Genomic DNA, 27,823 nt, shown 5'->3' with positions numbered 1-27,823 from the left:
ATAGACGACAAGACTAATATCTGACCTGCCTTTGTTTAAGGAATAAGAACTGGTGAACTGATAGCCAAGACTCTAAATACTCCTTTCATTCTAGAGTTACACATCAATCATGTTACCTGCAAACATATCAAGTTAAAACTTTCAGAATTTACAGTCCTTTTAGAATAAACTGAGCAGCATGTTAGTTATGTTCAGAGAGCTTACAGAAGGTGGTTTGTGTATCTCACCAGATTTCTTAAAGAAGTATTTCTCAAATTCCCTCTTCATCAGAAATCTATTTCATATACATTTCAATCCAGTATTCATCAATGCCAGATCCATATTCTATTATTTTGAAGCTCAGGTTGGAAAAAATAGAGTATTTTAGTATTTGCTGGTTTTGGAATGTTACAAACCACATTTTAGTACTACGAAGACTCACTTGTTTTTCAGAAAGTAAACTGTTCCGAGCTGCTCATTATGGTAAACTTTAGTGTAATGCAAAAGTGAACAGAGTGACTGAAGACTCAATCAAACAACAGCAAATACATGTGTGTTAAAAAACACATTTATTACGCTTCTTAGCAAGAAAATTATGTGAGAGGTGTTTGGTTAAAAAAAAAAAACCAAAAAAATACCAAAACCAAAACTCAAGCAGAAACAAACAGAAATAACTCCTACCATGAAATTCTAGTATGTTATTCTTCACAACAGCAAGAACCCCAGCCAGGCACAGATTCCACAGGCAATATGCTTTAACAGAAATCACCAAGTTTAGGAAGATTTAGTGCTACATTTTTTCTGGAAACAGTAATGTTTAAACATCACTGATATTCTCTCTCATCTACAAAGAAATATAAATCAATCCTACAAAGAAAGAAAAAAACAAATCCTTTGTGAGATTAGTGCCTATCTACACATTTAAAGTGGACAAGTCAGTATACCAAAGCTGTGGACTGTAATTAATGCATGGTATATGGGAAAAATATGTATCTGCCAATTCTCACAGATTGGTTTTGTCTTCCTTTAGTAAGAGTTTATCTTTAGATTATTACATCACTAATTTGATTGCAAAGTTTTACATCACTCTTTGTTTCTTCATCCACTTTTTCTAATACTCTAAAGATGAATCCGTATCCAAAATGCAAACAACCACACAAAATATTCCCTGGCAGGAGCCTTACACTTCCTTAACCAGATGAAATGAAGCCTTTAATGCGAGGTGCAGGAGTGATTTCTCCAAGGGCAGAGTAGTTCTACATTTATTCATGGTGCACAGATAAGTGCCTGCATTCATGCAAACCCAGTTTGCTTTGTATTACCACAGCCTGAGAGCATCAAGCAGTTACCACACATAGACCAGGGACAATATCCATAAATAAGTAACTCCGGACCAGATCCCGATGCATGTCCAATCACACTTACTTGATTTCAGCTTTATTACATGTAGAATAATAGTTCATGGAGCAAGAGGAAAACACAAAAACTTACAGATTCTAGAATAATAAATAAAAAAATTAAAATTAAAAAATGCCGGATGATGCTTATCTTTGTAACTAACAGTCTAGTGCCCAGAGCCATATTCCCCTTCCACTGGCACCTTACAGAACTGTTGTCACTTTGCTTTTACAGTGCACCTTAAGGAAGGACCCAGGTAATGCTGAAAAGCAGCAGAATATGTTAGAAATACAGACTTTTACAAACAGTGATGATAGAAAAAGGCCTTAGCTAAATGCAGTTACACCAATACAACTGCTTATAGTAGCACACCTCTTTCTATAACAATATAGATACATTTGTATAAAAGGGTTTATTAGAAGATTTATTCTGACAAACAACATCTTTTGATGCTACAGAAAAGCTGCTCTGTGCTAGCATGTGAGAAAGGTCAGATGGTGGAAAACTTACTTCATGCTCTTAACCTGTAAACTCTTTCCTTTCCCGACTACTAACAAATGTCCTAGCAGGGGAGATCCACAGCTTTTCCAAGAACTCACATAGGGAACCTTTTGCTCTGTTCCAATGGAACAGAACTTGTGCACGTTCACCTCAGGAGCGCTGCCCTCCGTGGCAGCTCTCTGAGTAACTCTGTCTACACAGGTCTGCCACAGAAAAATTGCCTCCAGATTTTCACTTCATTACAGATTTATATATACACAAGCATATATCCACACACATTTGTAAAATGCAGCAAACGACTACTCCAGTCTGCATGCTATTAGAGAGGCAACTGTGGTACTTCAGGAACCTCTAACTTGATTTCAGTGTTTGGAATAAGGGAAAACAAAGTCAAGAGACAGCAGCCTCTGGGAACATATTTTGCAAGACTCTTTTATAAGGGACTCCAGCAGGAAAATCGTACACATAGGAAAAGCTAGTTTAGACTGGGATTACACATCAAAGAGAGGAGCACCAGAAAACGCTTGTCCTTGGTAACATGTACAGATGCTCAGGGTGGCAGGAGCACGAAGGCTCAGTCAATGCACACATTTTAGCAATGTGATTCACGTAACAGTGAATTGCACGTTAGCAGTGTAATTCACATAACACAGCTTGTTTTCATGGCAATTCTAATGATTCTTTCACATTTCCCTGTAAAATTTTTGGATTACAAATTTTCACATATTTTGTAGTGGTAAAAATGGTAAAAATTGTGGAGAATCTGGGAATTTTGGAAAATTCTGGCCATTTCACAGCCAAATATTTGACTAGTTGTGCTGGTTTTGACCACTACACTGGCAAACTTGTCTTTTAGCACTCTGCCATTCATCTCTCATACTTATCTTCTTAGCCTCAGGTCTTGAAAATAAGGAGCATAGGTCTGGTCCCATTTTCAAATTCCAGTTCTTGGCCAATGGTCTTCTCTTTCAAGAGTGCTTCTCAGCATCATCACACTTGTCTACTGTCCCATTATCTCTTCTATTTTCTGACAGAACAGGGCATATCTCACACAAGAAGCTTATTCCAAACTCACTTTTATTGAGTTTGGAATAAGCTATTATGATGATCATAAATCTGATTCTCCTACATTCAAAAATCATCAAAAAGAATATGAGCGCCTCACTAAAAATTTTGCAACTCTTATTTTCACATGCAATGGTCATACAGTATGCCTTTTAAAGGTCCTGATCCTACATCAAATCCAGAGCCACCTGAAAATTTTAGACATCTTAAGAACAAACCCTGAATCCCTCACTTCTTTTACAGGAATTCTGAAGATTATGGTTTTGTCATACATTTGTTCATTGCCTACCACAAAATACTGATCCATAGGTGTGACCTTTATAAGACAACACAGATCAGTCACAATAGCAGAATATTTATAAACAGCATCATCAGTTCAGCCTTGCTGAGTACGTGTTTGTTCTAGCCCAAAGTAAGGTTGCCACCAAGGTTAATTTATTTTGATGTATAATTAAGAAGTCTGTTCTAAAAAAGATAAATATTAAAAAGTCATACTTATGACTCACAACATCAGGACTTGGTAATTTTGGTTCTTGCTGAGAATATGCTTAGCAAATACTGTCAGCAAAACACTCAAATTTTCTTTGTGTAAGCATATTTTAAATCTGAAAAAAGCAATGTTAACAATTGTGCCATCACCAAATATGGCTGTTCCCTATTTTGGGTTGGAACCTAAAGGTATTTCAACTAGAAAACTGGTTTTGAGTGGAACTAAAAATTTTTAAAAATTCAAAGCATTTAAAAAACTCACTAACTGCCTTGGCTATAGCAACTGCACCATACAGGATTCAGAATGAAAAGAACTGATTACTGTGTTCTTTCTCAGACAACTTCTGAAAAGCAGAGCTTACATGGTATGCACAGTATTGCCCTGCATCTGATCCTCATACACCAACACTCTTCACTGAAACCACTATCAGACCTGAGACTCTGAACAGGCTGAAATAGTCAACCCATGAAGATGCACTGTAGCAAGGTGAAAAGACAACCAAAATTAATTAATTAATTAAGAACAATTACATATCAGATTGGTGGCAGGTGCTCAGTTTATTCTCACAGATACTATGAGGCCTGCCATACACAGAAATAAGTAGACAGTTTCTGCCTATCTCAATGATGAAAGCTCAGAAAGAACTTTTTAACTTTTTTTTTCCTGTTGGACATCACCTTTCAGGTGGTGAAAGAAGAAGGTGGGGGAAGAGGATGGAAAATTCCAAAACACAGACTTTTTGGCAAAGAAGATGTTAGTTTTAGAAAGCATGATCAATGTGAAAAGGCTGAAGGAATTGAGTAAGTCACCATAAAGTGAATGTTGAGCAACTCTTCCTTCCTCAGTTATTGTGGTAAAAGACAAAAACAAATCAGAAGCAAAGGAGTTCAGTATTCCATGGCAGATTTCAGCTATGGCACATATGCCATAATAGAAGATCTCAGCTTGGATTATCTGGGTGCCTTTTAAGTCTGAATTCTACCTATGTATCTTCTAAAGCCTATTTAGATAGTTACTTTTTTCTTTTTAAACTATTAGGAAATGACAAAATACATCCTCCACATCCAATCTATTTTTACATTATATCCAGAGTCACTCATTGGTCCTACTCTCTTTACGGTCTTGTACAACACAAAGTCAATTTTTTCACAGCCATCATTTCTCTAGAGATACAAAGGGGTAACTATCCAAAAACAAAGCAAGTCCTGTGGAAATTGCCAAAAAATCTCCTTCACTAGATTTTGGAGCAGATGAGACAGCTGTCAGGAAGATTTCAGTAATACAGAACCCTGCCTCAGTGACTCAGACAGGAATAAGTGGATTCTTTTAGCTCTCACCAAGTCCTACACCTTTTGTATTCAGTAACTAACAAATAACACTCACTGATAAAGGTAAGGGCTTTGGTACATAATCAACTTCCCACATGAAGATGTAGGATGGAAACCTTGCAGTGAACTCAAGCTGCTGTGAGGGATGTGTTCAAGTGCACACATTCTTCAGTTGTTTATAATATCCTTGAATGAAAAAGGAATAAACACCTTTCCATTTAGTGGAAAAAACAGGTATAAATCCAAGTATGACAGAGTGAACAATGCAGGACAAGCTCACATCCCAGTTTATCTACAAGGAATCTGTCTGCATGCCCAAAATCTGGCAACAAGTACGAGTCTTATTATCTCTAGGCTTCAGTGATAGGTTTTATTTATAAAGAAAAGGCCTTAATACAGCAAAATGCTTAAGTAAATTCACAGTTATTTGTATCTTATTCCCAGCAAAGTCAGTGCTAACATCCTTTTCAAAACCTTAAATAATCCAAATGATTTGCTCATACGGTGTTCTCACCATGCAAAGTACACATAAAATGCTTCCAGTTTTCATTACTGAATTTGGTAACAACTAATTTTTAATTTGCAATTACGACAAAAAAAGTCATAGAATCGTTTAGGTTGGAAAAGACCCAAGTTTGAGTTGAACCATTAGTTTTCAAACGAGTCAAATAAGAACAGGAATCAGCTCCACTATTATTTTTTTTTGCTTGTTGAGAGTAATATTTAAATGTCTTCAAGACAACTTCAGTCAAGTTTTAGAGCTCACAAATATTGATTCCACAAACAAAAATGACAGGGAAAGATGAATTTAAAAAATTTAAAATTGCACATCGTAGTTGTAAGAATACACCAAATTTTTTGGTTTTTGTTTTTTAAGCATAACACATTACTAAAAAAGAAAACTCAAAACCTCAACTGGAATACATATTAGGCTCAGTCCTCTTCAGCAGCATAACAACTGAACTGTCAGTTTAGCTAACTAGGTAAGTCATGTTTATGGCTGGGTTTTTTTATAGTCAGATGTCAGAAATGGCTACAAGACTCAACTAATGGTCATCGCTGCAAAGTGGTGTGTTCTGGTTCAAAAAAATTTAGAAAAGCCTAAAAAAGTGTGCTTCATCTTTGGTAAAGAACTACCCCTTATAAATTTTCACAAGGTAGCTCAGATTTCTGAAAACTGACACCTTTACAGGCAAACTGCTCTCTAGTGTTTCAATCCTAAGTAGGTTTGAATTTAGGCCATTTTACTTTGGATGATAAATCAAGTGAGTGACTTAAGGGTAGAGGTCCTGACCAAGACATGGAAGAGGTGATTCAAATTATTAATCCAAGACTGATCATGCCAAGTCCTAAGGTTAAGATATTAAGACAGTCATGCAGCTCCTTCTACCAATAGTCTCAAGAGACCAGACCTGAGACTGATGATTACCCTTATGAAAAAATGTTTGACCTTTCCATTTGGAAAAAAATGAAGACTACATACATATGCCATTACATGAATTATAAGCAAGCATATCAGAATAACTTCAGTAATTTAAATTGTAACTACTGTACTAGGCAAAACCTTAACAGCAGAGGTTTAAAAGTGTGCTGACACTTATTCCTCCAGTCTAAACACACTGAAAGCTTTTTGAAGTTTAAAACTCACTGCAATAAATTTTTCTCCACCCTTGACTAGATTAGGTGGACTACTTTTTGAATTTCTAAACTCCAGGAGTGGCAGCTATATTCTTACAATCAGCACTGAAATATCCCCAACATCTTTGTTTTCAGCTCCAACAAGAAAGAAATGAGTCTTTCACCGACCACAAATAAAAACACATGAATATTACCTCTCTTATAGGATTAAAGTAGCAGCAGCTGTTCTTCATGCTTTCATCACCCCACATTTAAAGCAACAAAAGACTACCAAAATAGCAGCAACAGCTCTCATCAGCTGGAGAGGATGTTGGCTTTTCAGTGTAGGGCATGTGAACTGTTAGTGATAGAGCTACCAACACTTGTCTTTAATAGTAGATGCTTATACAAGAAACATGTGGCACACATGGAAAGCCACATGGCGGGCTAACATGTAGCAAAAGATGATAGAAAAAAAAAGTCTAATTCCTACTTTATTTTTATTAAGACAACTATCTTCACTTGTGTGTGAACGGAGGAAACAGCATTGCCAACAGAAAAATCAGACGTCCTTACAGATAGCAAACACATTTCACTATCACCTACTTCAATCAGACCAGAAAAGCTTTATTAAAACAGATGAGAAGACAAAGGGCTCCATTTAAAACTAAATGATGCCCAGAAGTTTCTGTCCAGGGACTTAATTTGCAATTGACAAAATAGTGTTGCGACTTCCCTGTTTCAAAAGGATCATAATGATAAATCAATTAATAACTTTCCCCAAAACCGTGCTATACAGAGAAGTCTTTTTGCAAAAGAAATTAAATGCCCCTTAAACAGTTCAATCAATCTGTGTTTAAATAAGCCATTTTCAAAATTTTGGTCTATTTTTCTGGATTAATCTAAACATTGAAGAAAAATAGCCAGTGGTTTGGGCTTTTGATTTTTATCTGTCTTAAGAATTCAAAGATAAATATTAACATCGCAATCCTGGCTCCAGAAAAATACTCGACTTGATTATTCAAACACTGCACTGCATTTTCAAACATAATTCTATAATTCATTAGAAAGAACCCCTAGAGTTTCATCTCTCCTTCTATAACTTGAACACTTATCTTTTCAGTCATCTGAACCATAACAGGACGCAACAGATACCAGGTTGTCACTTTAAAGTCAGCGCTGGGCACACAACCACAGCAGTATGTGAACGTACCTGGGCAGGCATAGTGGGAGATCCTGCCAGTGCAAACTCACAGGCAGAGCCTGTTTTAATATATTGCTTTCCAAAAGAGAGTTTCATTCTTGAAGGAATAAAACTGTCATTTAACAGGGAAGCAGAGAATACAGAAGTTTGCCAACCTCTACAGAGCCTTTCTCTTGAAGTCAACAGATATGCATCAAGCCCTGTTTAACTTGTATTAAAGCTGGTTCAGTTGAGTTGATTTTAAGTTTCCTCTGCATAGGGCTATTTCCTTGTAATTCCATCGCAGTTGGCACAAGCAGACCTAGAAGGGCCTAGTCCAGGACCAACACTTTCTGCACCTCCCCTAACACATCCCATTCAATGACAATCAGCACTTATAACATCTAGTTTTTTAAGCAAACTTACATACAGCTAAATTTAATGGCATTATTTGTATTAAGTTTTTCAGATCTACACAAATGTTGATTCCCACAACGGATCTATCAAAAGCAAAACTGGAATTACTGAGACTCCAAATAAAGAGACAAAGTTATTTGTCTGCCTTCAGTACTGACTGAATTGCCTTACCCAATTATTAGATAAAATGCAGGAGAAAGATCTGACTGTAGTGAATCTGCCAACTATACACATACACATTCAATTGGAAGTTACTACTCAGTGGAGGTGTAGAAGGATGTTAAGAAAATGTATTTCCAGAGATTACTCTCTTCCTGCCTCCTAATGTATTTATTTCCATGTTTCCTCCCAGATAGCCAAGTAGATTCATATGAACTGGAAGTCAGCAAAGTGTTATGCTTGTATATAAGCCTATATATACACATGCAGAGAAAAAACAGACTAAATTTATTTTAAAGGAAACATGAATACCTTGTTTTCCTAAAAAAAAAAAAAGGAGAGGACTAGAGGGATGTTTTTGCATCCTTTCCAATACTTTATCAAGTCTCCAGGTTTTCTCAAACTCCTTATTTTAAAAAATTCTTTCATAGTAACCTTAAGCACTATAGTGGCCATATAAAACATACTATGGATTTAACAGTAACACAAAATACTTTATGATAACTGAAAAACATGTCTGTACAATAATAATTGTCCTTTCTTTTGTGCAGGTTCTCCAAAAAATTAGAAATTTAGAGGCAATAAGAGAGTGCAGGTAGGGGGACGGTGGTGGGAAGGTATTTAACATTACATCATATTTTTTCAGGGAAATATGCAGAATTATTCCAATATCTACATTTTTAAATGCATAATAGCAGGAGCTTTGCAGCATAACAGAAACAGTAGTCATAGGTATGGAGTCACATATTAAACCGCATTGATACATACCTTCCATAAAGACTATGTATTTTCTCCTCTTAACTTGGCTAGTGAAAGGGACTTTCCAGAAAATCAAAATCTAATTTTATTCAGTAATTTTAGACGCTGCCTAATATTAAAGTCTAGTCTATATTTAAAAGCATTTCTAGAATAATTACAGTAGCTTTACTATATTGGAGAAAGCAGACTACTACTGTAGCTATAACAGTTGAACCAGGTAGACTATAAAATAAAAGTACATTTTCCTCACATAGCTGTGGAGCAATGACACCTAAGGTTTGAATCTAGTAGGCTGGACCAAATTACCTCCAGATATTCCTTCCAACCTTAATTTTTCTGTGATTCTATTTGATGGAATCATAGAAAAGTCCATTTGATTGATTATTATTTAACTGGTGTGGCAATACTGGTAAGGCATTGGGAATGAGTTTGTATGTAACCATTTAAATGAAAATTCATACAATGTAAGAACACAAAGCAGCACAGGCTGACCCCTCAGGTTTCTTGATTTCCTGTGAGTAATACAGAATATAAAAGCTACAAGATTGGTTTAGAAGGAAGCTACCTTATTTGCAGAATTAACAGGGATCTTTTATAATACAAAAGTATTAACTACTTTATTAGGAAAAAAATAATTTGCCATCAAATGCATTAGTTTTCTCCCACACTTAAAACAGCCAAACACATTTATTTATACTTCATGGAATTCAAATTTATCCCTGTAAGGCTTTTTTAATCAGTATTTACACATCAGCTGTTCATGCTATCTTGCCGTGCTTCACCAAAAGCACAGCAAGATAACACTACTTAGACTTGTACTCGATATGCTAAAGGCTTTATACCCAAACAAGGAGGCAAATATAGACTGATACACAATGAAGTATTACTGTAGTTTCTAAATGGATAGTCATGCTTTATTTCGGGACCAAAATATACTCCCTCAAAATGTTTTATCCAAATGGCTCTGAATCATAGTAAAAACAAAACAAAGGACATCTGCTAGCAATATACCATTGGTACAAAATTAAATAAGTACTTAACACACTGTCCTTTCCAGGGTCACAGTGCAGTCTATTAAGGGTCTACAGATTTTCTGCTTTTTTTCAGGGGGTAAAACTGTCATGGCTGTTGCCTTTTTAAGCAAGAAAAAGTCCCACTCACAAGCAATCCTGTGCTTCTTCAGAAATACTCATTCAGTCTAGAAACGGAGGATGATTCAAAACCACAACTACTCAATTTTCTAAAGGTTGTACAAATCATGTTGGGGGAAAGGGGAGAAAAACAATCTGAGCTAAAAATAAGTAACAAAGAAACATTATCGTTCAGAGAAGGGTACATTAGGTCAAAAGCTGCTGCTTTTTAACACCAGAAAGTTCTTTGAGCTTTCTGTCCGAAAACTGAAGCAGCAAAAGAAGTCACCAAGTCAAGACAGCAAATAAGTTATTTTCACTGCATTTTCTACAAAAGCAAAAACAACTTTAATCAGAAACTACATGGCCTTGGTAGTTTTTTAAAACTAAAAACAGGTCATTGTTGTTAACATCTTACAGAAACGGCCAACATTATTTTGTATAATAAACTAGCATGTATCATTAGACTGTTCTCCTTCTTGGCCTTTCTTCACCCTGTTCTCCTTCTTGTCCTTTTTTCACACACTTCACCACTGTCCTTACTGCCATTTCTGCCATCCACTTTTATCACAGCTGTGAAATTATTATTCACCATTTCTAGAGTCAAGCTAAAACAAACACTGTTCAGTTACTTTGCAGCCCTGGGAGCTGTGGAGTGGAAGATGGGTTCCATTGTAATCACTGCAACACCTTCACATGTCATTAAAAAAGGTCCTACAGGAACATATGAAAAGATCAAATACTGTTATATGGGACTTAAAATTAAACTTCATAATATAAAGAGACAGTGACACTTAATAATTAGTTTATAATACAGATTTTTTTACATATCTCTTATACATGTAAAAAAGTCAAATAATAGAGTCAGATTAGCATGATCAAAATAAGAGTACAATAAATGTATTTACATATTTAAAATTTAAAAACTTGATGGTGCTATGTACTTAAAGTACTAGAAACTATGCAGGAGGATAAATATTCCATCTATCATTATTTTGCTGGTTCATTTTAAGTCCCAGAGCCAGTGTGGGATTCAAGAATAAACTAATCACCTTCTAGACCAAGTTAGGGAGAACGTCATAGTCTAAATTACTATGTTGAACTCACAATGATAGAGAAAAACAAGCACATTTCTGTAACTGCTCAGGGTTGTCGGGCACGTACCAGGGGAACAGACTTCAGCATCACTCCAGCAAAACCTGGGGAGGATAATACAGCTTTTGTGCTTTAGGAAGAAAGTAAAAAAAATATATAATTAAGAAGACAAAGCAGTGGCCTCCAATGCCACAGAGCTGAGAGGTGAATGAGCCAGAAATAGCTTCTAGATGAGGAAGTTGCTCAGAGTTAGCCACCCAGGACACAGAGCAACCAGCAATTTCCTTCTTCTAACTCTGGTCACCTACGGTCATCCAAACTGTACATTTTCAATTAATTACCTAATACAACTGGACATAATTCCAGGACAGAATGACTTCAGATGAATGAAAAAGCCACAGCTATAAGGTCCACCTTGCTGCTGTTCTTGACAGATGAATAATGTCCTGCAACAGTATTGTACACAAACACGTGCAATCTATAGTGTCAAATTAAATGTGACTAAAACAGATTGCAAATGATGCAAGAAGCTGTAGTTTAAAGACTTCGGCAGCATCTGCCAGTTACGGTCACAGTTACAGCTAAACTGGATTTTCAGGTTCAGTCTGCTAGAATTAATATATTACAATTTATTACACTAAGGAAATAAAGTAAAAAAATGCTGAATTTAATTAACATATTAATTTATGGCTTAATCAGTATTTGGTTACAACATATGTCTTCTCTCAAGCAGGGTAAAGCATTTCCAAATTTTATAATCTTTTACTTAGTTACTAGATGATATCTTAAAGTGACCTGTCAAAACCTGAAACCAGAAAGTTTCACAAATCTAAGCTCAAAATCCTGGAATCATACATCTCAAAATATTTCAATTCAAAACAAAATTTCAAACACAGGAATCTTGAGAAGCTTATGCACCTCAGAACAAACTGAGTAGAACTGAAGACACAGTAAACTTAGAGAAACTGTTCTCATACTTAGCAAAACTGATTTCACAAATGAACTGCAAAACTTACATTAACTTTGAACTGACAAGAGAAAAATAAAGTACTAGCAGAGCAGAAACACAAGACGCACATAACCCAGACTAATGCTAAACTTCAGCTAATTTTATTTATAGTAAAAGCTGTTACCCGGATTAATATCTCAAGTTTTCCCTCATAAAAACATCCTTCTCATGTTTCTTTTTCAGACTAAGTACAAATGTAATTTTGAAATTAGCCACAGAAATGTTCCTGTTGTACAGACACTCAACAATTTCTTTGCTCTATATGCGTGCATTACTCCATATGTTAATTAAGATCCTCCATCACCTCTTGCTCTTCCGTAAGTAGGGACAGGATACTCAGCAACAACAAAGAAGCAAGAGATAAAAAGAGTGCATTTCAGACTGTTTGACAGTAATAAGGTCAAGTTCAGGTTGTATTTCAAAGTGAACTCTGCTACTAAAAGGTAAAATGAAACTAAAGTATTACAAAAGGAAGGTCTAAAATAACTACACTTTAAATGCAGTACAAAAATGTGGAAGCCTGAAAAAGGAATTTTCAAATAGCTTTTTGGAAACTCACTCCATTTCAGCTTTTACATCTTTTATTACCAGTTCTGCAAACCCTATCAGGCCTCCTCAGCAAAATCCTGTTCAGCTAAGTGCTGTGCAAAGAAGAGACTCTGCCTTTAAAAGCTTAAAAATACCACATCCGCATCAGAAAAGCTGTAGTAATTTCTCTCTAATGAATTTCCTTCCTGTATTCCATCCTACCTATAAAAGGAAAACTAAGTTCTGCCCCTAGTTTTCTATCTCATACCACTCTTGCCTCATGTATTTAATGAGGTAGACAGGAACAGCCACACGTGATCTGATAACAACGTACCACATCTGCTGCCACTGCCCTTCCGTCAGCTCTACCCAAGGGGAAAAGTGCTCCCTGCGTGTTTGCAGGGAAGGGTTTCGGCTCAGTAGGCTCAACTGGTTTTTTTTATTTTTAAACAGTGCAATCTCAGCACAATTCTGGGTTCAAATATGGTAAACAAGTATGGGACCGAACAGACAAATTCTTTACAGTCCCAAATTACAGTTTGGTTAACCAAAGTGCTCCCTCAGCCAGGTCATTACTGATGTTTTCTTCCACCATCATGCCAAACGAGCTATCTGAAGTCAGATGATTTTGCTGATCAACTTCAAAGCAAAGATGGATAAACATACAACCAAAAGGAGCCATAATGTAACAGTCACAGCAGGGTTGTGTGAATGCTACCATATCTCATCATACAGTGTGATTATAATAAATAATTACTAACATTCAGCTCAAGCACATGCTCATTCCCTACTGGATAAATTCTGGACCATTTTATTAAAAACAATCATCTAGACTGTCTATTCAGCACAACTTCCTAGTCTCTATAATCATTTACTTGTTTCAAGCAGAATCAAGGTCTGCATGAGCTCAGCATTCCATGAAACCTAAGACATATGAAAGCCAACACTCTAAAAACTCTCTTTTTCCTGAGGAAGAACTGAACCTGGCATAAGGTAAAACCGCATGAAGAACCTGGCACGAGGGAAATGGCAGTTCCCATATTTGTATCTGCCTCACAGAGCGAATCAAGCTGACAAATTTAGATGAAATAGAAAAATAAAAGAATAAAACCACAGAATAATCAAGGACATAGTTTAACAAATGTAAACTGGACTTGCAGCAAGACACACTGTCACAAAGAGATGTAAAAAAGCCATTTGTGTTTTGAAGATTAAGATAACACAATTAGATGTTTATCAAAGACCAAGTAGCGAGCTGACTGTAACAGCAAGAATGACAATGATTTTGTACAATATCTAGAAAACACACAGAGAATGTATTTCAAAAGTTATCTTAAGTAAATGTAACTTAAATTACTTCCATTAACGTAAATGTTACTTACATTTTACATAGGTAAAATGTTCAACAGTCCTGTTAAACAGCATGAAATGCATATAGTGGTTGTTTTTTTTTTAGTTAGCATGTAACATGAGTAATTTGAAGTATTTGGGTGATTACAGAATTCACAACTGGATTAATACACAAATACACACCAGTCTAGCAAGGCACAGCTCCTGAATCACAGCTTTTCTTTACTGCTACATGCAGTGGGCATTTCTTCAGTGCTGAGCAACAAGTTCCCTAAACTTTCTAACTGATAAGGAAACACTATTTTACCATAAATAAGCACTGTTGTTATCAAACAGAATTTTCACTTCTGCATATGAAAATAAATTTAGCATCAGATACGAGAAGAAATCAATGAGATGTCCCAGAGATTCAGTGGTGAGCAAATTGTAATCTGACTGGTCAGCGGAGGTTATCCAAATACATTGATGGGAGAACAGATCAGTTCAGAGACCATGCCTCCTGTTATTTCATTACATATTCAAAAATTTAGAATAATATTCCTTAAGATGTTGTCATCTCAGAATGGATGAGAAATCCTAAATAAGTAAAACCCCTAAAGGCAATTTATTTGATTTACAAGTCTGCAAGGCTGCAACAGGTAATAAATAGTAGGTGTTATAGCTCATGCTGTATATAGGGGGGAAAAAAATACCATGCAGTGTTTACAACTCTGAAATAAAAATATGTTCATTGTAGATATTACTGGAGTGACCAGAGGTCTAGAACCCCTCTTTACCACCCAGACTAAATGGCAAATATTACTACAGATATTACAGAATATTAAACAACATTACAAAACCATTCAAATCCTTTAGGAACAGGGATCATGTAAATATCCCAAGACTCAGGGAGACAGGTTCAAAGAGTCTTAATAAAATAAAGATTTAAGAACTGGCCCCAATTCTTAGTCTCTACCATAATTTGCTGAATGTTAAAAAAGGGGAAAAATATTATAAATACTATATTCATAAAGAAAAAGGAAATATGAAGAATTTAGTCGTATCTCTTGTTACACACACAACATTGAAGCGTAACAGAGGTGAGAGTAAGCTACAAGCTGGAGGAAGTTGATTAGGAACTGCAATTGAAATATTTGAACATATTTTCACTGTCTGGAAAGACAGTCAATTAGGAGCAGCAATAAATTTGATAACATAGCAATGCATATTATTGTTTTAATATTAACTACTGTAAATACAGTAGATACCCAGAAAGACTTCAACCAAATTAAAACATTGCTTTCTTCACTACTTCCACCATTAAAATTTATCTTTATAACCTCAGATCATCAAATTGAGTTTTGCTATGAAGCGTACCACAAGACCTAATTAAGAAACTTCAGATCACAGTAATCAGAATTTTTGTACATACTTAAAATAGCTTTGAGAAGTCAAGGCATTTTACTGAGGGAAGATTATAACCTCCCTCTGTAGCTGCAAATTGCTCAATATAAGTCTTCAGACTGTCAGTGTTACCAGAAATTCACACTCTAAGTAGTGCTTATATTAGAAAATAGATGATCTCTACCAAAGTATGAATTTTAATGGCTACAGTGAAATCAGCATGGTTGTGAATCGACTGGGCAGAACTCTAATTTAAGTGCAACCCACCTAATGTGAGCACTTAGCTTGGAAAAAGGTTGTAGATCAGCCAAACAAAGTTAAGTAAAACAAATCTCAGCAAAATGCACTAGATGTGCTGAAAATTCTTTTCTAAATTATTAGCACCTATTACTATACACTCCATGGTACCATAATAAAAAATCCAAATACAAGTAAAGGATGTAGAAGTCAGAGCAAGCTCTGCATAGAACTTTGCTCTTTTAAATTAGTATAAGATAAATATAATTTCATTCCAAGGTCTTAACAATTAAAAGCTAAACATAACTATGCTAAAGGTCATGCACTGAAAATTGACTTGTGTTTGGATCATCTGTGACAATCCGATTAAGAAGCATTCTTCTTAAGGTAATCAGCACATGCACTATCACAGTACTATTTAGGCATCATACAAGTCAGATTCTTTTCTCAACAAACACAAAAATTTCTTCCAATCCAAGGATACATCTTAAATATTCTTAATGGAAAAACAGAATAATTTCATTAGTAAAGTATTTATGTATACAATGAAGAATTTGTACAGATTTTAAGACAGCTTTTTTTTCAGTATTTTATGATTTCAAGACTCCTATACATTTGCCTTCTCAAATAAATTTAAAAAAAAAACCTTCTGAGCTTATCATAAAAACACAATTCTACAATAGGATTCAGTTCATTCCCTTACAGTGCCATGGTTCAAAAACAGGTGTAGTATATGAATAACCTCCTCACCTTAAATGTGATTATTCACAAGCTTAACATTACATGCAAATTTAAGCATTCCATGGAATTAAACACTGGCTCAACACTTCTGTGCCACAAATTATACACTAACCAAAGATATCACCTTCAGACCATGAGATACTCTTATCCAGAGATTTCCAGATCTTGCTACTGGGTTACAACAGGATGTGAAATTCTACTCCAAAAACAGTTTCTCTCTCTTCCTTCTGCCTTTTTAAATCCCTAAAACCCAATAGGCCATTTTTAAAATGAACACAAACTACTACATGACATTCTGGATTAATACTTAATGTCTCCATATGACTTATTTCTCAAAAGTTCATCCTGTTGTTGCACGTTTGGTTGAAAAAGGCAGGGCGAGTTGAAGTTACTGGTCATATTACTCCATGAAAACTAGAGCAGATAGGTGACCCTTCTCTTTGACAGTAAGAAATTAGGCAGAGACAGCCACGAGACAGCCACTATTTTCTTTTCTTTAAGAAGATGTTACCTTTTTTGCACTGCATTGCTCCAGTCTTTGCTATTTCCCAGGATCTTAAGATGTCAGCAGGAATTTGTTATAAATCGCCTAAACAGGAGAATCCGTAACTTCCTAAATCACATCGTTTATAAAAAATGTCAGCTTCTGTCAGAGCACAGAAAGTTCTTTTAAAGGCATAACTTCATTTTATGGCCCTGGCCAAAGGAAACAGTTGTCCTTTTTTCTGCATGGTTCATCCCTGGCACTCTATCATTTTCAAAAGTCTCCTTTTTTTTTCCACAGCAAATGATAAAAATTTAAGTTTCAATGTCCTCATTGCAGTCAAGGAATTTCCTCAGCTCCTACTAGTTTAATGAAGCTGTGAAATATGTTACTCTGGAGCACAGATGATCTGTTTGCACAGCTTTCAAAGGATAACTTCACCAGTTCTGAAGCAGAAGGAAAATGTCTATTCCTTACATTTATATGGCCAACAATAACTTCTATATTCTGACAGAATTGTGTGTACACTGGCGGGGAAGGGGAGTTTAAAAACACTTTATCAGGAAGTCCACAATCCAATAAAATGCAGGCTCCCCAGATACTGATCCAAACTGATGCACAGAATTTGACTCTGAAGTTTTGTTTTTCAAACACAGGTACAGTTATTTTTCTCAACCAAGAACAACAGTTGTATTTTTCAGCATAGACAACCTTAATAGATGCAAACAATTAGCAAACAATTCTTTTGAAGGAGAGAGAGCAGTAATATTTTTCTATCCAAAGAAAACTCAATACAGTAGAACTCTGGGCCTGTAACAGTGTACTCATCTACATCAGAACATTCAATGCACAAAAAAAAGTTCTTATTTACATTACACTGAAAAATATGCCAGTGGCAGATATCTCATTATCCACCTGACAACAATCTAGTGATCTCATAAGGACACTTAAGTGAAAACAAATTGCATCTTTCACTCTTGCAAAGGGAACTCTTTGTAGAATTTAATGGAGACAAGTAACTCCTTATGCCTCTACTGCCCGTGTAGTAAATTCAGGTGAGAAATTGTTATACAACAGTGAAGGCAAAGCTACAACATATGACTAAAAGCAACACAACATTTACTCTCACCACCAAATCACAAAATCATTTCACAGCCTGAAACTCGGTTTCTAAGAATCCCGTGTTCCTTTAAAATAATAAGTAACTTACTTTTTAAACAACTTTACTTCCTGTCTGGCAATCCCCGGTTATTTACAAGCATTCCATATCATAATTTCATCAGCAATATTATGATCTCAGCAGTTTATCTCTCTGTATTAGCACTGAAAGATGCTAATAGAAAGTATTTTTTTAAAAACATATCTATGACAACTGGAAGCTTAGCTTTCTTTGATCAAGGTCTGAGAAATATAGCACTCTGAAGACTTCTAAACTAAATATTAAAAACACATTTCTTTACTCAGCAGCGTTTACTCTCCTTTCAATAGAAGATGTGGGTTCTATTTACTCAAGTCATCTCTGAATGTTTTACAAATCAGAAGTAAAACACTAACAGCTCCATCACTAACACCTGCTCTTCTTTCCCCTATCACCCGACTCACACATTCTAAGGAATCAGCTAAAAGATGAATACACAATGCAGATACTACCAGATATTTTGGCTGACTACTCACATCATACTCTGCAATTCAGGTGTAAAGCTCGTTGATTTTCTTCCACTGCTTGAAGAAGCAACCGCTGACATCGGACTGGCCACAGTGCTGCTCATCTGGGTAAACAAAGAAATAACAGCACTGCAATACTTGTATTTCATTTCCAAGAGAGCACATGTATGTTTCACACTAGATATCTGAAAGCAAGAAAAGATATTTGGAGTAACATGGAAGGTAAAGGTTCTGCATACAAAAAAAAAGCCTATGTGAGGCTCTAGAAAGCTTGAGTTGATGTTTACTGTAACCAAAGTATTGGAAATGTGCACTAACTCTAAAATACAATTTAGAAGTATCCTAAATGTACCAGTATAAAAGCATTAAGATGAAAACACCACTATTCTGGAATAGATGGTATTCACAGATACCAGAACCTCTGCTGCCCAATCCTCCTATATTTCTGCATATCCTAACCACCAGTAAATCACATCCACACCTTCTTCAATGAGGCTAAGAGTAAAAATGAGTCTCACAAAAAGCCAGCTAAAACTTTATAAGCACAGAGATGAGAAACTTCCTTTATAAAACAACCCCCTCACACACACAACTTAAAATTCTTAAAACAGTAATGCATTAGAAAGAGTAGACCTGACCACCATCATAATACTCATACCAGTGCAAGTACTATATTTACACAAAGTATCTTACAGTTTTTCTATATAAATATCTCATTCAATAACTCCAAAGCAAATCCAGGACACTTTAATTCTTATTCTGTGAAGTAATTAACAAATTTACATTTCCCTCTTTAATATTATGCAAGTCAAATGGCTTTGAACTATTTAATTTTAAAAAATAATTTAATAATTTAAAAAAGTAATTCCTTGCTAAAGGACTGACTAAGCAAAATTTAATTATGGAAAACTCCACAAATATGTAAAAGGGAATTTCATTTTTCCCTTCAAAAAAATTAATAAAAACTGCATACTGTGTAAGTCCCCTGATAAACAGGATATAATCTCACTATATTTCTTAGTCTTCTAGCTTGTTACACACTAGTAACAGCTGAGTTGTATTGCTCATTTCTTGCACTATTTGTAGTAGCTACAATAAAAGCTTTATGTTGATATAGATAGCTTCCTGTGCTGGAAGAGATCCTACTTCCCTCCATTTTAAAATTCAAAGGATAAGACTGTTTTCTAGAATAGAAATCCACTCCACCACTTCCCAGGGCAGCCTGTTCCAATGTTTGACCACACTTTCTATGAAAAAAGCTTTTCCCAATATCTGAACCCCCTTTGGAACAACTTAAGGCCGTTTCCTCTTCTCCTATAGCTTTGCACACATGAGAAGGGCCTGACCCCACCTGGGTATCTTTTCCTGTCAGCGAGAGTGAAATTTCCCCCCCACTCTCCAGGTTGAACCCCTTTCCCAGCTCCCTCATCTGCTCTTCATCAGAGCTGTGCTCCAGACCCTTCCCCAGCTCCATTCCCTTCTCTGGCCACACTCCAGCCCCTCAATGTCCTTCCCGGACTGAGGGGCCCAGAACTGGACACAGCTCTCGAGTGACCTCAGCCATGCCCAGCACAGGGGACGGTCACTGCCCTGCCCCAGCTGCCACACCACAGCTGGTATACCACTGGTCACCTGGGCACAGCTGGCTCACATTCAGCTGCTGTTGACCAGCTTCCCCAGGTCCTTTCCCACTGAGCAGCTTTTCAGCCACTCTGCCCCAGTCTGCAGCACTGTACAAGGTTATTGTGACTTAAGGACAGCATCCAGCACTTGAACTTGTTGAACCTCATAAAACTGGCCTTGATCAACTGATGCAGCCCTTACAGATCCCTCTGTGCAGCCTCCCTACCCCACCCAACTTGGTGTCGTAAGTTTAATTTTTTTATTAATGCTTTCATGTAGATTATCAGACTTCAGTTCATCTTCAGGCAGATTCTAATTTAGGTCCTCATTCTGTAAGCACTTAAGCACATGTGTAACTTGAATCACAAGTTTGCTCCCACTCAAGTCTGATTTTAATCACATGAGTAGTTACACACAAGGCTAAAGTGTTGTCTGGATCCTGCCATAATCAGCAGTTACCAGAGTCTTCTAACCTAAACAGTCAAATTAGTGAATTTAAAAATGAAATAACAAGTAGAAACACTCTTAACAAAGAAAGGTGCCAATATTTATAGGAAAATTCTATATATCCATAGAAGGGAGTTAAGAGGAAGTTGCCTTTGTACCCATCTTAGCAGAAACTGCCTGAAGTTTTAGAAATTTATATGTATTTTATTTTTCATCATTTGATTGGGACTAATTAGGACTAATTTTAGTAGCTATATTTTTCTATTCAATACCATAGTACCAATATTCCTAAATAGAGAATTGACAGTGTATTCATTAAAAACTGAGTAACATGCAGATTTAAGGAGGTTTTAATTTAGATTTTTTTAAAATCTAATTACATCAGTTGAGGAATATAACTGTTTTCTTTGAATATCCATGACAGACATTGTGCTTTATCCATGAGGTTCTGTTCTCCTAATTTATGAAACATTCTTCCAAAATTCCCAAAAACCATGGGGCCCAATTCCACACTTGCCTTTTCACAGCATAAGGCCTGTGATTCATGCTTGTCCCATTCTAGAGTAAATCCTTTTTTAAGTTCCTTCCCTCCAAGTGGACAAGAACAGTTTGATTAAAAAAATTTGAAGGGCTGTACATCTCAGTGGTTTGAGAGTTGGAAGTTTATCAGCTACTGCTTCACTACAAACTTGGGTCCTCCTATTGCAACCAAACGATTTAACTTTCAAATCAAGCAGGTGTACAGCATTTTCTTGTCATAAAAAACCAACAGCTTGTCAGGCCTCATCAGACCCTTTACAATAATTACTTCCACAGCCCACATTTTGTTTGATGGTTTAGATAATTAACTTCTTTACACATCAAAGTCCCATCCTCCGTATGTTCTATTTCCTTTCTTCCGGAGATTAAAAAAAAAAATAAAAAAGATAATTCAAAAGCAGAAGCACTCTCAAATCAATTTTTTCTACAAGTACAGCTATCATGGAACTGAAAAGCCTGCAATGATCTTCAGTGGGTCGATACACTGTATTTGTTTTAGCTCCAAACGGAAATGCAGCTGTTTGCCATATTCTATAAAATGAATTCAGATGTTCAGATTAAGTCACAGATTATTTCAATCTGCTGCATTTTAATCATGAACTCTATCAAGAAGATAACTTCTGATTAGCACTATTTGGACTGGTAATTCTGAGTTCCTATCCAAGTAGGCCCAGCTTTAATAAATTCTTTTCTCATAAGTATAACATTGCAATCAAATGTATAGTAAAAAACACATTCAACAGTATATATAATCACTGATATAAATGTTTAAAAGTATCTACTGTAATCTCTATGTCTTTTACATTGAAGAGTTATAACAAAAAACACTTGTTCCATGTGAATCAGCAGAACAAAAGCTATCAGCTGAGGGAAAAAAAATTTAAGTAATTTCTCATCAGGTTTAGGCCCATCCCTCTCACCACAGTAAAATACCTGGGTAGATTTCTTGTTGCATAACCCTCCTTCATATCCATATCCACTCTGAAATTACCAAGCAATGTGACCTTACACTGAATTTTCTACAATCAATAAGTGACCTGTATAACCCATGTATTTATTCAAGATCCAGCTGGGAGACATAAAAATTGGAATTCCACTGCTCCTAATATATCATATTATATATTAGGATTATATATTTAGGCAATATCCTATACTATATTTACATATAATATATATATAAAATCATACCTCTTAACCCAAACCATTCTGTAGTATCTTAAAACTCATCTCATTCCAACCCCCTGCCATGTGCAGGGACACCTTCCATCAGACCAGGCTGCTGAGTGCCCCATCCAAGCTGGCCTTGAATACTTCCAGGGATAAGGCTGACACCACTCCTTTGTTCCAGTGCCTCACCCACCCTCACAGCAAAAAACTTCTCTTTTTCTAATCTTAACCTCCCTCCATTCCCCCTTGTCCCATCATTGCACATCCTCTCCAGCTCTCTTGGAGCTCCTTTAGGTACTGGAAGGTGCTGTGAGGTCTCCCCTTCCCCAGGCTGAGCAAGACACTCATGCAAGGCTTCTGAGGTACTACTCAGACACCTTCACTAATCTCCACTGATGAAACGTCACACGAAGATCAAGGAGAAAGTTGCATCCAGTGACTACAGAACAGTCCTCTAATAGACAATCTGACCTAAACTCACCCAGGAAGAGCAAGAGTTAATAGCAACACAGTTTTCACTTCACCACAAGAAAAAAATAAGTCTGCACTGGGTCAGTTTAAAACAAATGTGGATTTACAGATATTCTCTCTGATGTCTCTGTTATAGGCTAAAGAAGTTGCTGGATTACAAAAAACTAGCAGTATCCCTGAAAAAATTTTACACTGAATAACACAGAGTAGGAGTTACCATTACAATTATTTAATTCATCAAGCATACATCTAACATGGTTATCACATCAGTCTTTTCATAAATACATTTTGCATATAATCTGAAACCATGCAAAAATTTAAAGACTGACAAATTTTCATTTATATAAACTCAAACAAAACAGGAAGGAAAGAAAAGCCAATATAACTATGAATTAACACAAAATTAAAATTAATGCTTTTGTTTCCACACCCTCTACTTCAGAGTAATTAGATTAACTAGTCTGCTACCACTGAGTATTTCATGGCCTCACCAGCTGACAAGAGGGTATAGGATAACAGTCTTGTAGGACTGGAGATGCAAGAACTTAATTAACTACAGAAAATACAGATTTTTGTTACTGCACTTCTTTTAAAAGACAAAAACACACCATAATCCTTCTGAACACATGCAAGACTGGCTGAGTATATCCTTAAAACTAGAAAAAATAAGTTTAAAAAAACCCAATACCCCATAACCAAATGCAAGAGTACATACACTGTTTTACTTGTCACCCACTCTCCCAGTAGCACAAATTAACTGAAAATTAAAACACTAAGTGTGAAGTCCCTAAGTTCTCCTGAGATATTCAAGCAGGCTGGAATCAGAACACTCTAAAGGGTCTCAGATAAGCACAGTGCATGTGTGATTTAGGATTTTTATTATCCTCTAACCTGTTCAGGTCAAAAACTACCAGCTTTTTGAGTGACAATTAAAAAATGGTTTTGCTTACAGGAAATAGGATGAATAACTTCCATATTCCCTAAGCAGATCATCTTAAAAAGCCAAGGAGATAAAGGCACAAACTTTCAGGGAACAGTCAGACCAAATACAGAATTAGAAGCAATCTGTGAGCAGGCAGGGACACATCTGCACCAGGTCTGCACACAAGAATATTGTTCAAAGCTCAGGCTGCAATCTCAGCATTCTTTCATTTTTAATTAATTAACAAAGTACCACAAAGCAGAATGCATGCACTATTCATTCTAAGGATAACATTACATCTGCTGCTACTGCTTCCATTTATTACTTGATAGACCGGATTCTTAGGGTAGTTTTATTTTAAACTGAATACCAGAAAGAATTATTCATCTTATAGCTGTCAATGCACAGCCCAGCTTTCACCACCCAGACAAATAAGCATCTCATCTTTAACCATGACAATCTCTTAGAAGTGAACATGCTTGGAAAGCCCACACGAATACAAGGAATACAACTGAACATAATTTCCCCTTGTCCATTTAAAAGGCATTTCAGTCATTCATTCCCATGTAGAAGTTAGAGAAGAAACATGCATGGCTGACAACAACAGGTAAAACAAATTTTCTAATACATGTAGGCATATTTTCATCCAAAGAAAAATATGCATCCTAATGATTTTATCTTTAGAACTGTCCTGTTCAACATCCCTGAAGATAAAATAACCCTTCCTGTTCATTTCTACATCTCAGAGTCTTTCTGCATTTTTTTTACTGAAGACCTAGCATGAAAGCAGTAAACAAGCACAACTCTCACTGACTTAACAAGGAAAGAAAAGTCACTAAACCAACCTCCGACTAAGATAAAACCTTCTGACTCCATTGTATGAAATAACTGCTGTGTTTTACTCCAAATGCATGTGCTCACATTTGAAGCTACTATTTGTCCATCCCCATGTTAGACATGACAGTTACTTTAAGCTTCGTCTGAACCAGACCACAGAAGGGTCTGGACTACTGAAAGAATACTAATACACAGATGTTACTGTTTTATTTGAGACTAGGAAATATAGAGAATAATTTTACTTGAGAGCTCTGTCTTGACATCTGGAGGTGTTTACAAACACTTCTCAGAGTTCCCAACTCCAGTCTAATCACAACTGTGTCCTTCCCCAGAAGTGAGACATTGGTTTTTAAAAAGGAAGCAGACAAAATGAATCCAATATATACACCCACCACCCTCTGAACTGAATGTGCATACTTCTTTGCAGAGCTTTGTGCCACATTGGCAGTTAACAGCACTGCAAATTAAGCACAAATGACTTTTTCCTTCCTTACTAAAAATGCTTTAAGAAAACAGTGTAAAGACCAAACAACCTGAAACTAACAGCCAAGTTCTCACAGATTCCAGAATCTGACTCCTAAAACCCTGAATTTATTTCAGCTAGCAATTGTTTTTTCTTAATACACAGGTTTTACAAACCTTCTATACAAATTATTTTAATAATTGTGCAGAGATGCAATTCAGTGGTCATGACCTTCCCGTGGGAACCACTTGCAATTTTCAGTGAAGCAAATACAAGGTGTGCTCACAGGTCTGGTGATAAAAAAAAAGCTTCCAAGTCATCAAGGACTTGAATACTTGACTCCAGCATGCAAGGATGAACAGGCCCCCATTGTGACTTGCTCAGTATTTTGCTTTTTCTGACGAGTAAAGCATTCCTGTATTAATGGGAAGAGGTCAGGTTAGCCCTGTCAATACGTTTTACTGCTCACTGGCCAGCAAGCAACTCCTTTATTGAGCATGAGTCCCCATCTGCCTTCAGCTCCATTTAAAATAAATTAAAATTTAAGGGTTTACTAACAGATGTTTTCTGTGAAGCATAACCAAGTCATCATTAACTTTAAACTGTATTTTCCTTTTCTGTCTAAACCTTTACCTGCCTTCATCTCCTTTCAAAATGGCATCTTCCCAACATATCACACTGATTACATCAACCCTTCTCTCATATCACCCTGAGCTGTGTTTGATTCACTATGTGAAATACAATTAAAATCATTTCATAATATTAGTTCATAGTTCCACCCTGACCTTAATTGAATATTCTGGCATATCAGGAATACCATCAAGTTATGGCATCAACATACATATCTAAAATTCCTCATCAAGAATGAGCAGCCAAATCTATAGCTAAGATTATTTAAAAAAAAAATCCAATTCTTGTTGTGGGGCTGTTCCCATTTCAGAAATCAGTGCTTACCACCACAAGTATAAATTCTCTGGAGGGGAAAATGTCTACTTCCATTGTTGTTCATCTATGCAACATCTAAATCAAGTAAAGCTACAGGAAAAACAGCCATGGCTTTAATATAAGGTCAAAGCATGAAAGTTAGCTCTTTAGGAGTTTGTCGAAAAATATGTCAGTGACATTCAGGCCCACCCAGCCCTTTTCAGAGATCACATAGTCCCAGATGATATCCAGTAAGTTCCTGCTAAAATGAATACACATTTCTCCCAGGTACACCTTGGTACTGGGCCTAATCAGAAGAATTATCAATAGAGTTCTTCATTGTTAAATGCTTTTAAAAATCATATGCTTGAATGGCATTTCAAGTAAAAAAGCCTACATTTCCACAAAAGTCTATTGGAAATCACATCTTCCAAGCAAGCTCTTGGCCCTTTTTTCCACTACTACTACTTTTGCGATGGCTCAAGGAGCTGTGTGAACTAGAAACTTTGCAGCTGACTCTGTGAAAGTCTGATTGTAATCAAACATGATACTTCAAACGTATGCAAAATACAGGGGTAGAGAAAAGCCAAAGATTATTTATAAATAGAAATTTCACCTGTGATAGCTTGCAAAAGAACACTTACTAAGATTACTTAAAATTAATAACGACTCCACGTAGCACTACAAATGCCAAGAACCTGAAACACAGATTGCAGATCAAATCAATACCACTTTCAGTACCTTTGACAGGCAGATTTTTTGATCAGCTCCAGATAAGCTTGTAACTGAGTCACCACTGCCTGGTTCCATGAGAACACAGGCCAAATACACATTTGGGTATTTCCAATTGCAACAAGAGCATTAACTCAGTTATTTTCTACGGTATAATTACACTGCCTTGGTTTGGCCTCGTGCCGTAGAACACCCTTAGAGTGATGACCTAGAAAGACACAGTCTAGCTGGTCTCACTGCTCGAGGGCAGCCCAGCAGAACAGCAGTAACAACATGAACAATGTTCACTGTTGCTCTACACTCTTACATGTAGGCAATTCTTAAAACATTTGTAGCTTGCTAAATTACAGCTTGCCTAAGCTGTGACAAGTTACTAATTGACCAATCAACTCTCAAACAGCTCCGTTCTGTACTAGCCAGAACTGAGCCCAGGAGAGTAATTCAGCTGGTTATGAAACTCAGAGGCTCTAAAGGCCACAGAGTTCTGTGAAATCTTAAGCAATGACTTCAAATCCATAGATCTGAAAAACACAAGTTAAATGCCACTAAAGGATTTCTTGTTTACATCTCAGAAACACAACTTTGAGCTTTTCCTCCTGCAGTTTTAGTATATTCTGGTTAGAGCTCAAACTTTTCTTCAGAATCATCACAGCTAAGCTCTTTAACTGAAAACTAACTTTTTCAAACTTTCACAAGCAGAGAAAGATGAGGCTTTCCAAAACCATAATTTTATCCTGTTACACTTAGAAATCTACTTTTGCCATCAACATTCCCATCTACACAGCAACAATACACAGGATAAAAAGGAACCAAAATAAAACAAAATGTGATTTGTATATTAGTAACATGCAAATAGGAAGAGCCTGTGTAAAGTCCACCAAAGTTAACAAAAGGACCGACACTGCCTTCCATACCACTTGGATCTGGCCAACAGTAAAGAACGATATGCAAAAAGGGAGAGGGTGGATGCCCTGCATCCTGCCAAGTAAACGCTGCTACCTTAATCCAAAGGGAAAGTGAGGCCTGTACCAAGAGATTGAGGTTGGAGTTACAGAAAAGACTTCAAAAGAAAATTTTAGTGAAACACCAACACTGCTGCAAACCTTGAAACAGATTCACTTGTAGGAAATCAAACGTCTCACAATAAATCACTAACACTAATGCCATACAGCAAATTTG

At 36.3% G+C, this 27,823-nt stretch overlaps 2 protein-coding genes across 9 annotated transcripts in view; one reads left to right on the top strand and one right to left on the bottom strand.

Moving 5' to 3' along the window:
- The window catches only part of RUNX2 (RUNX family transcription factor 2), a 218,109-nt gene that overhangs the window by 10,927 nt on the left and 179,359 nt on the right, over positions 1 to 27,823 (top strand). The window lies entirely within an intron of this gene.
- SUPT3H (SPT3 homolog, SAGA and STAGA complex component) overlaps positions 1 to 27,823 on the bottom strand; it is a 253,602-nt gene that overhangs the window by 224,645 nt on the left and 1,134 nt on the right. For 5 of the 6 annotated variants that reach the window (XM_088052748.1, XM_088052745.1, XM_088052746.1 and 2 more), the window contains exon 2: positions 18,528 to 18,622. The exons of the other annotated variant lie outside the window; for it this stretch is intronic. In XM_088052748.1, coding sequence (XP_087908874.1) covers positions 18,528 to 18,622 — 95 coding nt within the window. The remainder of the gene's footprint in view (positions 1 to 18,527; positions 18,623 to 27,823) is intronic. 6 annotated transcript variants of the gene reach the window in all.

This window comes from Pseudopodoces humilis, chromosome 3 (genome assembly GCF_049639895.1).
Source record: "Pseudopodoces humilis isolate 2021_Gansu_Grassland_sample_001 chromosome 3, ASM4963989v1, whole genome shotgun sequence".
NCBI classification, from domain to species: Eukaryota; Metazoa; Chordata; class Aves; order Passeriformes; family Paridae; genus Pseudopodoces; species Pseudopodoces humilis.
Note: the sequence above shows the minus strand (reverse complement) of the source record. Positions and strands in the feature narration are given on the sequence as shown.